We start from the raw sequence: 13370 nt of genomic DNA, 5'->3' as shown, positions 1-13370 counted from the left end.
CTACTGGTATGCCTAGAAGGCTGTTATTATCCATCCACATGGTTAATCAGCTATAGATCACATATACTGCTGCAGCCGGATGTTAATGAGAAATATTTTTATTAATTATTAGATTTCCCATTAATTGTATTTTACTAATATTTACCCCAGCCCCAACCCCTAGCCCAACCAAAGACATCTGAATCTGGAGTCTTTATTACTATAGCTGATTAACCGTGTGGATAGATGATAACAGCCTTCTGAGCCTACTAGTATGCACAGAAGGCCCCTACTGGCCCATATCTATCAGCTGATATCCACTGATAACGCCCATTCAATCAAATAATAATATTGGAAGCAGGTGAAAAAAGCTTAGCAACAAACTAGGTAGCTAAAGAGACAGGGCATGACAACAAATAACTTTACAGAAATAAACAGAGTGGAACACAGAGTAGTGATGTATTTGTCATTTCTATCTGCTATTTTCTGTCAACATGCTGTTCTTATTTTATTTGTTTATTATATCTTGTCTGCTGTGATTTGCTAAGTAGAATAGTCAGTCCTGTGAATCAATTCAATCATGCATATGAAAATCACATCAGGCCGACCTCAACACACAGATGCTCAATAAATAAGACAAAATATCAACACAATATTAATATCCAATAAGACAAAAAATTAGCACAACACAAGCGAGAGACTGTTTAGATGATGATGAAGATGTCTACTGTATGATGACTGAAATCATGGTCTCCCAAATGTGAGAAGTGATATTTGCTTAATAAATGATCATACATCTGCTCTATGTGGTGTTAAGCATACGGTATATGTTCTGTGTAATCTAAAATTAATAAATTATTTTGTCTAGAGTCTACTTATCCTGTAAGCTCATAGTTAAAGGTGCAGTAGGTGATCTTCCACAATGCTAACAGCTTAGCATAAATCTCTAAATTACAGTACCTCCTGTGCCGTCTATAGCCACGCCTCCTGTAACAGGAGCACAGCAAAAGAACTCTCTCTCGTGTTAAAAGCGACTAGTGCTTGTCCGGCGGCGTGCAAGCCAAACTAACATGCTATTTCAAAGTGAATATTAGAGTTGCATGGTAAACAATATAGGGAGAGAGACTAGGTGGAATAGCGCTATTTACAGTACTTGTGTTTTGATGTTAAACTAATTCAAATCTACATTATCGATGCTGTAAAAGGACCTTATGAAACTGAAAATAGTCTTATCAATCTTTCATCAGAAGATTTTAGTGGCTGAACAACACTTCTGTGAAGATATAACCCGTTTGTAATAACAACATCAAACATTACATCAGCTTTGCGTGAAGCTAAAACAGTTTTAAAACAGAACGTTACCTGTAAGAAAAATCCTTCAGCCATGGTTTCATCCTTTCTCCAGCATGTATAAGTTACTCCAATATTGATTCGGGTTTTTAAAAAGTTTTGATTCAGCAGGTTTCACATATCGCGTGCGCATGCTCTCTCGTGAATGCGTAATGGTCGGCGGAGCTGCGTACAAACGGCTGTGCAGTTGTTCAAATCTGCACTTGCTGACACAGACACAGATAACTGGTAATTTGCGCTCCGAAAATGGGTTTCAATGACGTTTTTAATGGATAACAGAGAGTTTTTGTGACACACAACTTAGAAATGTGTCTGTTAAAGCCGTTATAATCTGTCACGTGGTTCAAGCGCGTCAGAAATACGAGAAAAACGTTCTCCTAGTTCACGTGTCTGCCGTCAGAAATACAGTGTGTGTGTGCGTTAACCGGCCTGTCAGCTGTTAGCTCAGCGGCCCTTAACACACACACACACACACACAAACACACACACACACACACACACACACAGAGAGAGAGCAAACCAGAGTACTGGCATGAAACTTAACAGGTATGAAAGTCGTACAATTTTAAAAAATTAGCAATAAAAGTCTGTTATTGCTCCTCTGCTGCTGATTTGCTGTTCATTCTAATCGCGAGTCGTTTGTGTTTTATTTCGTGTGTTGTTTTCACCACGGTTTGTGTTTTTCTGTCATTTGGAAATGACACTAGCCTATATTTTCACTTTGTCACAGTTATTAAATCAGTGTGTCAGTGGCAGAGTACAGGCTACGTGTGTGTGTCCAACATTTTGGTGAACTACATGTGTTTGGGCTGGTTATATATTTGAAATAAAGAGAAAATGTTGACTTTAGCGATGACGAGGCTTCATTTAAACTGCTAAAGATACCCTCTGACGACGAGGGGAAAACGCCTCACAGCAGCTGTTTTCCATCCTATTAGATCGCATTTCTTTAAATGATCAGTCCAGGAGATGCTGACAACAGTATTAGTTCATAGAGTATAAAAGCAGGTAAAATAGATTAAAACTATCGTTTCAAAGCTGTCCAAATGTGACTGTTTACACGCATCAGCTGCCGACCGGAAGTTCTTCACATTCTCCTTACGCATACACGCAAAGCATAATGGGTAATTTTGTGTTCCAAGAAAAAGGTCTATATACGAGCATTCATAGATAAATATATATCAAAATGTTAAGTTTCACTTTTTACAGCATTATCTGCATTTATACAGCATATCTTTTACGCAGCGGATGCCCTTCCAGCCCCAATCCAACACCCATACACACTTGCATTCATACACATACATCAGTTCATCAATTCCCCTATAGTGCAGGTGTTTGGACTGTGTGGGGGAAACCGGTGCACCCGGAGGAAACCCACGCCAACACGTGGAGAACCAATCAGTAATTAGATTTTACCAAATTAGGTTCAATAATGTTTATGTTAAATTCATTTTTTATCCTACACAGTTCTACTTATCTAAAGTGAGCAGTTAAACAATAGTTACAAATGATCAAATTAATTATTCACTCCATTGAGACAGCCAGAGGTGAACAGGCAAAAAGTTAACAACACAATAACCAGTCTAAACAGGCAGAACAGGTCATTCAAGAAACAAGTAAAGAGTGGTCACATGTGGCAGACAACAGCTATGAAAAAATGTTTAGTAATGTAGGTAATCTTCATAAAGGCTGTTTCGCAACACCAAGAACACATAAAACATACTTGTGGAGACCAGTCCTGCCAAGTTATCTCATAAAAAAATTAACTCAGAAGACAGTGAGTGAAATAGTAGAAAAATGAGATGCTGCAATCCTATTGATGGTCACATGCAAGGGCGAAATTAGTGATTTGGGGGCTTAAAGCAATTCCAGGTATATGGAGCTATATATATATATACAGTTGAAGTCAGAATTATTTTGTTCTTATTTAAATATTTCCCAAATGATGTTGAACAGATTCAGGAAATTTTCACAGTATGTCTGATAATATTTTTTCTTCTGGAAAAAGTCTTATTACTTTTATTTCAGCTTGAATAAAAGCAGTTTTTTTTATTGTTTTAAACACCATTTTAAGGTCAATATTATTAGCCCCTTTAAGCTTTATTTTTGTTCAATAGTCTACAGAACAAACCATCATTATACAATAACTTGCCTAATTACCCTAACCTGCCTAGTTACCCTAATTACCCTAGTGAAGCCTTTAAATGTCACTTTAAGCTGTATAGAAGTGTCTTGAAGAATATCTAGTCTAATATTATTTACTGTCATCATGACAAAGATAAAATAAATCAGTTATTAGAGATGAGTTATTAACACTATTGTAATCATAAATGTGTTGAGAAAATCTGCTCTCTGATTAACAGAAATTGGGGAAATAAACAGGGGGGCTAATAATTCTGACTTCAACTGTATATATATATAAAAATTCATATATATATATATATATATATATATATATATATGTATATATATATATATATATATATATATATATATATATATATATATATATATATATATATATATATATATATACATATATATATATATGTGAATTTTTCAGTGCAGTTGCCTGCAGTAATTGTATGTAAAGAATTGTAATGTTATGTATGTTTTATTATATTTCTATTTTGTCAATTTTAAGCCTCCTGTGGACAGGTGTTGAGAATTAGCAAGTTTGCTAAAACACTTAAACAAATGCATTTGGTTGTCCAGTGTAATTGTGATGTCCATGTCAAATAAATAAAATAAAATAAATAAAAATACATTCCACAGTCTGTATTTGTCATCGAACCCATTTAACCCCTCAAATACCAGAGCAAAATCCTTACTAGTATCCTCACTACAGAGGGTTGAACACTCAGACACTGATGAAGTCAATCAGATAATTAAGTGTCTAATTAAAGGATTTCTGTTGTTTATTTGAAGTCACCATGATGGAGGACAGAGTCTGCTTTAGTTGGACTATTTGTTCTGACACTAGTTTTTATTTTGGCTGCTATAATAAATTGTGATAATCACATTACGTGTATAGCATGAAAAGCCAAAATATAATATGTTATAAGTCTGAGGAGATTAATTAAGATATCAAAACCACTCTCACCTGCTTGTGCACTCACTGAATATCTTGATAGTAATAAGTGAGTAATGAATGACATATGTAAATGAAACCACATGACCTTCAGCAGCCAATAAATGATTAACAGGTCTAAAAACACTATTTACTATGAGAACGTTTGACTTATAGCAGAGCTCAAAAACACACAGACATCCACAAGTCTTTGAATCTCAATAATGGTGACAAACAAAAAATCTAAATCACATAATAATCAACCCAGAACAAAACAAAACACTCTACTGAAATATTACACCACAAGGAACAACAACAAAATATGGAAAAGAAAGAGAATGTAAGAACTTTAAGCTGCATTATATATTCATGCTGCAATGCATGCTGGGAGTTTTGTACTATGCTGGCACCCAGCATTCATTGCAGCATGAGTGAATTAAGCAGATTTTTTATAGCAACCATGGTTGAGGTTTTCTGATGTCTGTGTGTCTTATTGTGCAGCTGAAGAGTTCAAGGTGTTGTGCATGAAACTAATTAATTTGTAATTTCGTATTAAATTCTTGATAATTGTTTGTTGAACCTCCATGGGAAGCTGTAACATATCCCAAACAATATCAAATAAAACTACTTTATATGGCTTAACTTATAAAATACTAGAAATTATATCTGTATCAATTAAACATACTCAATATAGTTTCTCGTCGCCTTTCTTGCTATAGTTAATGAGTTTTAGAAACTCAGGTATAACAGTCAGAGAAACATTAAGACAGAAGAGTAAAGGTTCAAGAGCCCAACTATAGCAGCCTCTGATCTCCATGATGATGAGGTCAAATCAAATATTTTCATTAAAAAATATCATTGCAGATATGAGAGAATTGAAGTCAAACTGTAATCAGTGATAATATAGTTCAGAATAATACTGTCTTATACCCATGTTAAAAGCCCTGTCTATGTTGTTATTATTATTCTTAGTGGTAGTAGTAGTCATAGTAGTAGTAGTAAGAAGAAGAATCAATATCCAAGAAGTTGCAGATGTTAAAGGTGCAGTAGGTGATCTGCCAAAATGCTAACCGCTTAGCATATTATCTTTGGACGGGGGGGAGGGGCTGTGATTCAAAGCCACACCCCCTGAAATCGCGAGCACGCGCACCGCGTCACAACAGCCGACACACAACCCACTAGTTCATGTCATTCGCCAGTTAGCTAGTGCCAGCGCCGTGCAGGAATTACATGTATTACTTTGCCACACTTACATACTATTTCAGAGCAAATATTCAGAGTATGGTAAACAGTATAGGAAGGCTGTCATTGCTCAAAAATGACCCAATGTGAATATAAAAGCAACTTCAGCTCAGTAAAGCAGGTTAGGCAGAATAGCGCTATTTACTGATGTTTTGTTGTTAAACTAAATATAAATCTACATTATAGATGCTGTCAAAGGACCTTATGAAACTGAAAATAATCACATCAATCTTTAACCGGGAGATTTCAGTGGCTGAACAACACGTCTGTGCATATAAGTCATTCATAACAACACAATTTAACATAAAATAGTTTCAAAACAGAACATGACCTGTCTAACAGTAATACTTCAGCCATGGTGTCGTCCTTCCTCCAGCGTGCTAAAGTAACTCCAATACTGATTCAGGTTTTTGAAAGTTTCAATTCAGCATTTGATTTCTCCCGGTCCGTCTCGTGACCGCGCGGCCGCTTTAAGGGCGAATTATACCCGCGCCTGGCTTTACAGTAATTGGCCCGAGCTCGGCTGTCCTTCAACGCCTCTGACTCCGACTCGGCAGCTCTCTCGGAGCGCATGCGTTTGTGATGCAGACGGGCATGCGCTAATGGCGGATCTGCGTGAACACATGCGCAGAAGTCGGAATCTACATTTGCTGACTGACAGTCTGACCTGCCTATCGGAATTAAGGGAGATGACGGTCCGACTCTATTTAATTGGATGAACATTTTTTAGTTTTATGCTTTACCCAGAATATAAAAATACATATAAACACATTTAGATCATTTACTGTCATCATTACTATTGGACTGTGAAGAGACTTTCAACCAGCACAACAGCACATGTTTCTGAAGACAATCACCTACTGCACCTTTAAACCACTTTGTAATACGTGTCTTGTCCTTAGTCTCATTTTCCTCCTCCGGCCTATAGGGAACATGATGTATACTTACTTACTGTTACTTGTTTTGTGTGTTTGTTTAGAAATCAATAGAAGTCAAAGTCCTTCTCATAATCGTCCCAACAGTAAGTCAAAATGATTTGCGTAATAACTTTATTAGTTAGTTATATTGAAGTGCTACTCTATAATATTATGAGCTTACTTCATGGATACCTTTAGCTACATGTAATATGGGTATTTGCTTTTAAAATACATTGATTCAGTAATATACACCATTTTATACACAGATTTCAAATCTGTTTGGCAACATGCTGTGTTTGTTTTTAATGTGTTTCAGTGAGTGATCAGAGGATTGGCCTGCTGGGCACGAGTATGTCAGAAAACAGCAGAGTGGGAAACCTAATCTTAAACAATGATGTGTTTGGAAAGATAACACCAATACCTGAGGTGGAGGAGCACAGTGAAAGAGTGGAGGACAGAAATATAACAGTCATCAGCACTGACCTGCTCAGATCAAATCTTACACAAGAAGCAGTAAAGCAGAAAGCAGTTGAGCTGTCTAAATATAATTTTCATGTGATCATTTTGGTGCTGCAGCACAATGAATTCACGCACTTTCATAAAGATCAATCATCTATAGTGCTGATGTACTTTGGTGAGCAGGCAATGAAGCACACAACGATTCTGACTACTGACGACAAAGACAGTAGTTATCAGTCTGTAAAAGAAAATAAGCTTATTCAGCAGTTATCTGCAAGGTGTGGAGGAGGACGCCTTCAACTACTACACACACAGCGCTCTCAAATACTTCAGAAAGTTGATAGTAAGTCTATTTCTACCTAGCCTATTGTTACATACTCTACAGCAGGGATCACAAAACTTGTTCCTGGAGGCCCGCTGTCCTGCAGATTTTAGCTCCAACCCTAATCAAACACACCTGAACCAGCTAATCAAGGTCTTAGGTATACTTGAAACACCCAGGGAGGTGTGCTGAGGCAAGTTCAAACACTGCAGGGTATCCGGCCCTCCAGGACCAAGATTATTGACCCCTGCTCTACAGCATACCTGTCAACATTGAGATAAAAAAAGGGGTACCAGAGTGTCCACTTTTGCTCCACTTCCAAAGTGCGTGTACATCCATTTGGGAAACAGCACTATATAGCGCGTCTGAGAGTTACACACCGCTACATGAACCGACTGTTTTGAGGACTGTAAAGGAGGGGCAACAGTGCCTGTAAAGATAAGGAAGGGAATCCCGTCATTCTTATATTTATTTCAAAGTGTTTTGATGCCTAAACAAAACGAAAGCACAGAACAGATTCACATTCAAGAGCAAGAGACGTTCCCTAATGGTTTGGCGGTATGGGTTGCTTTTAGGGAGGATCGGCTCTGTAATGTTTATTTCCAAGATTATGTGTTGGAGCATGGGCTGTGAAGGAGGGCAGAGGATCAAAGCTAAGTTGTTAAGTTAACCTTCTGTAGACTGTTATACGCCTTTTTCTTAGATGGAGATGGGTGGGCAACCGGAAATTACCTCCAAGCTGCTTAATTTGATGAAACAACCGACTACGCCACCTGGGATACAAACCCAGGAATTTAAATATCAAAAGGCCACTCGGATTTGTCTTTTTTACTGTTTAAGGAGCAGGCAGGAGACATGAGGATATACAAAAATACAAAAGTTCACAATAATTATTTTTAAAAGACTCAAAAGCACCAAAATGGATGCCACCTCTAGGTGGCTTACTCATGAAAGGCACTGAAAGTGGTTAATATTCAGTCCACACTTATATTAAACACATAATGTCGTACTCTCAGATCTGCTGCTGTGCCGGTGTGTGCTCTGGGACACTTTTGATGCATCAGGGTGTGTGACTGGAGTGTGCTGTGGTGTGATAAGTGATCACCGGGGAAAGTTATTCACCATACACTCATCACACCACAGCAAACTCCAGTCACACACCCTGATGCATCAAAAGTGTCCCAGAGCACACACTGGCACAGCAGCACCACCACCAAAAAGGTTCCTTCACCCGTGGGCCCCCAGCTGCTGCAAGAGATGAGAAAAATCAAACTCAATAATTATGGGTGAATGACAGCCTTTGTGTTTGATTCGCTTATTAGACTGTCACAGCAAAAAGTTACAAGATATGCATTTGTGCACACAAAAACAAGGACACAAATACACCACAGATGAACTGATGAAGTTGAACGGTAACACAGGAGTAGTTTGAGTAATAAACCTGACAAATATCTCAACTCTGGTTTCAGCTGTGGGAACCAGTATAATTAGTGTAGCATAACTTCAGTCTGGCTGACGCAGTATAGGTAGTGCTGTAGCCTCACAGCAAGAAGGTCGCTGGTTCAAGCCTCGACTGGGTCAGTTGGTGTTTCTGTGTGGAGTTTGTATGTTCTCCCCGCGTTCGCATGGGTTTCCTCCGGGTGCTCCGGTTTCCTCAACAGTCCAAACACATGCGGTACAGGTGAATTGGGTAGGCTAAATTGTCTGTAGTCTATGAGTGTGATTGCTTGTATGGGTGTTTCCCAATGATGGGTTGCAACTGGAAGGGCATCTGCTGTGTAAAACATAAGCTGGATAAGTTGGCGGTTCTTTCCCCAGATTAATAAGGGGACTAAGCCGAAAAGAAAATGAATAAATGAACTTCAATCAGTAAATTATAATAAATGTGATTAATATTGGGCTTAAATAGGCCAGTGTTAAACATTTCTCCAATTATTTAGCATAGTTAACTGATTGAACTAGATTAATTTCAAAGCAAAGCACTCATAGGCTTAAATGTTTATTATTAATTTTTTTTATTAATTTCAATCATATATTCATGTATCACTGTAGAGTTTCACAGAAACAAGATTTTAATGAAGATGTAATAACTCAGAAACTAAAATAGAAGCTTTGTGCATTTTGTTCTTAAGTGAAGTTTCATAAACTAATTTCGAGAGGAGCACGTGATATGATTGTGCACCGCTGGCCACTCATCCGTAATCAGTAATAATCCAATCAGAATGATCCTAGCTTAGTATAAATGGATCACTTTCTCCTCATTGCACTATCTTCATTTTGGAAGAATCCCCCCTTCCACCCCATCTCCTCCTTTTTCTCCCCTTCTAAAGGGGGAGCGATCGAGACCTACCTGATCTCGGTTCTCCTGATATGCCTCTAGACCGGGCGGGAGCCCTGGGCTCAAATATCTCCGAGCTCAGGGTTCTCTCCCGGGACAGCATGCCAAACCTGCTATAAGTGCCAAGCATATCTAAGTGGGAACTCTTGAAATTTCTATTTCGGCAACGTTACATCTGAACAACAGCTTAAACTACTGGCAATGATCGCCTCAGCTGCTGTTTCTTTGCTTTTATCCATGTGAAATGTCTTTATAAGTGACATTTACAGCCATGCTAAAAGCAGCAGCAGATATTTCATCTCAGACCTTGAGAGTAAAATAAACATAGGCTATAGTCTGTGAACTGTGACTTAGTGCAAGCCAACAACATCAGTCATGCAGCATTTACTTTTAATAATGTTAAAGAGATTTAATATGTATTAATTGGATTATAAAACTCATGTAATTAGGAGTGCAGTGAGTGCACTATTCTGTGTTTCTTAATGGCTGCATTTAAATTTCTGTCATGTCACATGTGGTGTGGACAGACAAACTGCTTGTTGTTGGAATCTTGTCATGTCATGTTGTTAAGACATGGTGTAATACTGATCATGAATGGCTATTTGAACTATACACAACCATAGCAGGATCTATATTTAACTTATAAGACACCTTAAGTACTTATTCAGATGTATTTATGAAGGTTGATTCATCAAAAAAAAAAAAAAAAAATATATATATATATATATATATATATATATATATATATATATATATATATATATATATATATATATATATATAATTTTAATTTTATTTTTTTTTACAGCTATTTGGTGATTGTTTTTACTCTGCATGACAAATCATATGCATTTGAATTTCTACTTATTTGTTGTTGTTTTTTCTTAATCTTTGAAGCTCTATCAAGTGGATGGATTCCTGATATCCCTCGTACATTCAGACGGATTGTTCTTCTGGGTCAATCTGGTGTTGGTAAAAGTGCAGCTGGAAACACAATCCTGAGACGAAAAGAGTTCAGAGCTGAATTAAGAATGAGACCAGTAACCCGTCAATGTTCAGTTGCTCACACCAGATATCAAAGCAGATTTGTGTCTGTAATCGACACTCCTGCATTATTTGACACTCAGATGAATCGGGAAGAGTTCATAGAGGAGATTGCCAGAGGTGTAGATTTCTCCAGTCCTGGACCTCACGCTTTCCTCATTGTGTTTCCTGTGAACATGAGATTCAATGAACAAGAGCAGCAGACTCCTCAGATGATTGAGAGGATATTTGGTCAGGATGTGTTGAATTACTCCATCATTCTCTTCACTCATGGAGATCTGCTGGATGGAGAGTCTGTAGAGGAGCTGATAAAGCAGAACAGTAGATTAAGATCTGTAGTCCAGCAGTGTGGAGGCAGATATCATGTGTTCAACAACAGAGATGTGAATAACAGAGAGCAGGTGGAGGATCTACTGCAGAAGATTGAGTCAATGATACAACAGAATGGAGGAGGACACTACAGCAATCAGATGTATGAAGAAATTCAGAGATTAAGACAAATAGAGAATGCAGAAAGGAGAAATGGAGATGGTGGAGATGGTGGGGGATTTATTGCATTTTTCAGCAATAACTGGGGTTATTTTGCTACAGCAGCATTTTCTATTGGGCTTGGTGTTATTGGTGGTGGACCTGCTAAAGTCGCTTTAGTTGCTGTTATAGGAGCTGCTATTACAGCAATACATTCTGCTAGGAATGCTGTCGACCAGAGAAGGTAGTAAAGAAAACAACAATAAAAAGAAAAGATTCTATCAGGAACAGGAGCTTGAGTATAGAAAAATGTAGCAAGAAGGTCGACAAAGAAGATGAAAAGAGAGAATTCAGAGATAAAATATGAGGGATAAATTACAATAGCTAATATAATCACCCCAAGCTTTTGTTCAATCATTATTCACTGACATGTACATTTACTCGTTTATCAGACTCTTTTTGTCAAAGTGACTTACAATTGAGGAGGCAATTAATTGAGAGTGTTTCTACAGGTCATTCTAGAGTGTTTTACACTATTCATAGAAAAATGTCTGCTAATTAATTTCTATCAATCATGTTCATTAACATTGAATTTTACTCATTTACATATGTGTTCGTATATATATATTCATATATATATATATATATATATATATATATATATATATATATATATATATATATATATATATACACAACAGTTTTTTATGGTTCTCGAATCTGATTGGCTGATAGCTGAGAGATATTTAGGTAATATCAGCACCCATACATCCTCTTTACCCTTTGTGTATTACTCTTAAGAGGACGGTCAACAGTTTGACAAATATCACTGCTGTTAGACAACATATTGTACATTTGAAGCTTTTTAGGTGAGTATATAGTTGTTTAGATTGCAACTATGCAGTTTATTTATAAGAAAAGTGCTTATTTTAAAATATTTACAATTTCTGAGAGAGCTCATCGGCTACCATTAGCCTGTCATACTTAGTAGACCAAAAACGGTTGATGTTTTGATCCACAAGATGGCAACAGAACCGCATAATAATAAAGACTATAAAATACACTTTAAAAGAGATTTGATTATGAGCCCTTAGAAGACAAAACAACGTAACCACAGCTGATCAAATCATTAAACTGGTAAGTGATATTCCAAGTCAATCTTTCTCTTTTGTATGTTGTATTGCTGTATTTATAATGTTACCATAGTAAATGTAGTGCATTGAGTGTGAGATAGGGGACTAATGCTGCGTTCACACCAGACGCGGAACGTGCGTCAATCGCGAGTGATTTACATGTTAAGTCAATGCAAACGCACAAATAGACATCCTGCGGCACGATACACGCGAATGGCACGTCGCGAATGACGCAAATTGCACGAATGGCACGGGCAAATTGAGCGTTTTGCGCGTTAGACGCGCTAAACGTGTGTTTCGCGCGAATCTCTCGATTTTGAAAAATCTGAACTTCAGCGTACATTCGCGTCGCGTTAACCAATCAGAAGCTTGCTCTTGTGGGGGCGTGATTGTGACGTAGAACCTGTTGTCGGTGTTCCGAGGGAAATCCTCCAGCCTTCACCGACAACAGTTCATCAAACTGGGCTTGGCTCAGTCAGAAGCACCACTGAAAGCCTCCGTCATCCAGCTTCAGTTTCTGGAGGAGTTTATGAGCTCACAGAGCTGGATGCACCTCTGAAAGGATCTAGTGGACTCAGACGTCAGTCTTCATAGAGCAAATAAACACTGTTATTTTCTTCATAAAATCCATGTTAGCCAATTAGCTATGAAGCTAGAGTCACGGGGCAGACAGAAGCCCTGCCCATCACGCAAAACCTGTTCTGATGTGAATTTGACACGCGAATGAAGCGGGGTTTGACGCGTGTATGAAGCGAGTAAACTCAAATGTTCACACGGCTATTTATGCGCGAATAGCACGATTTATTTGCGCGTTTTGCGTCTGGTGTGAACACAGCATTACACATCTGAATGTGTGATGTGTTGGCAGAAAGAAAGAAGAAATGACCGCATCTGTTTAGCATTTTTCCTTCTCGCGAACACAACAGCAGTCTGAAAGTGATTGCGCTGATTTTTTCAGGGTTAATTATTGTAATATTGTAACGGTCGCTTAATGTTTGATATGCATTGTATATAAATGTCTTGTCGCCTTTAAGAGGGCTTCTACTGT

The 13370-nt window shown here is 37.8% G+C and overlaps 1 protein-coding gene across 1 annotated transcript; it reads left to right on the top strand.

Moving 5' to 3' along the window:
• The first annotated feature begins 6018 nt into the window (after positions 1–6018).
• On the top strand, positions 6019–11546 carry LOC147845382 (GTPase IMAP family member 8). The gene is made up of 3 exons (XM_087243623.1): positions 6019–6662; positions 6875–7360; positions 10575–11546. The coding sequence occupies exons 1-3, from the start codon at positions 6479–6481 to the stop codon at positions 11435–11437; spliced, it is 1533 nt and encodes a 510-aa protein (XP_087099749.1). The 5' UTR covers positions 6019–6478; the 3' UTR covers positions 11438–11546.
• Positions 11547–13370: the final 1824 nt, after the last annotated feature.

This window comes from Danio rerio, chromosome 3 (assembly GCF_052040795.2).
Source record: "Danio rerio strain M-AB ecotype USA chromosome 3, GRCz13ab, whole genome shotgun sequence".
Classification (NCBI taxonomy): domain Eukaryota; kingdom Metazoa; phylum Chordata; class Actinopteri; order Cypriniformes; family Danionidae; genus Danio; species Danio rerio.
The sequence above is the reverse complement of the archived record's forward strand: the minus strand, read 5'-3'. Positions and strand labels throughout refer to the sequence as shown.

What these genes read in the sequence shown, in the direction of transcription:
- LOC147845382 (XM_087243623.1), top strand. Translation starts at nt 6,479, where the DNA reads ATGTTTCTGAAGACAATCACCTACTGCACCTTTAAACCACTTTGTAAT. An exon ending in TTCTCATAATCGTCCCAACA is followed by an intron (nt 6,663 to 6,874) that starts GTAAGTCAAAAT and finishes AATGTGTTTCAG; the next exon opens with TGAGTGATCAGAGGATTGGC. An exon ending in AATACTTCAGAAAGTTGATA is followed by an intron (nt 7,361 to 10,574) that starts GTAAGTCTATTT and finishes TAATCTTTGAAG; the next exon opens with CTCTATCAAGTGGATGGATT.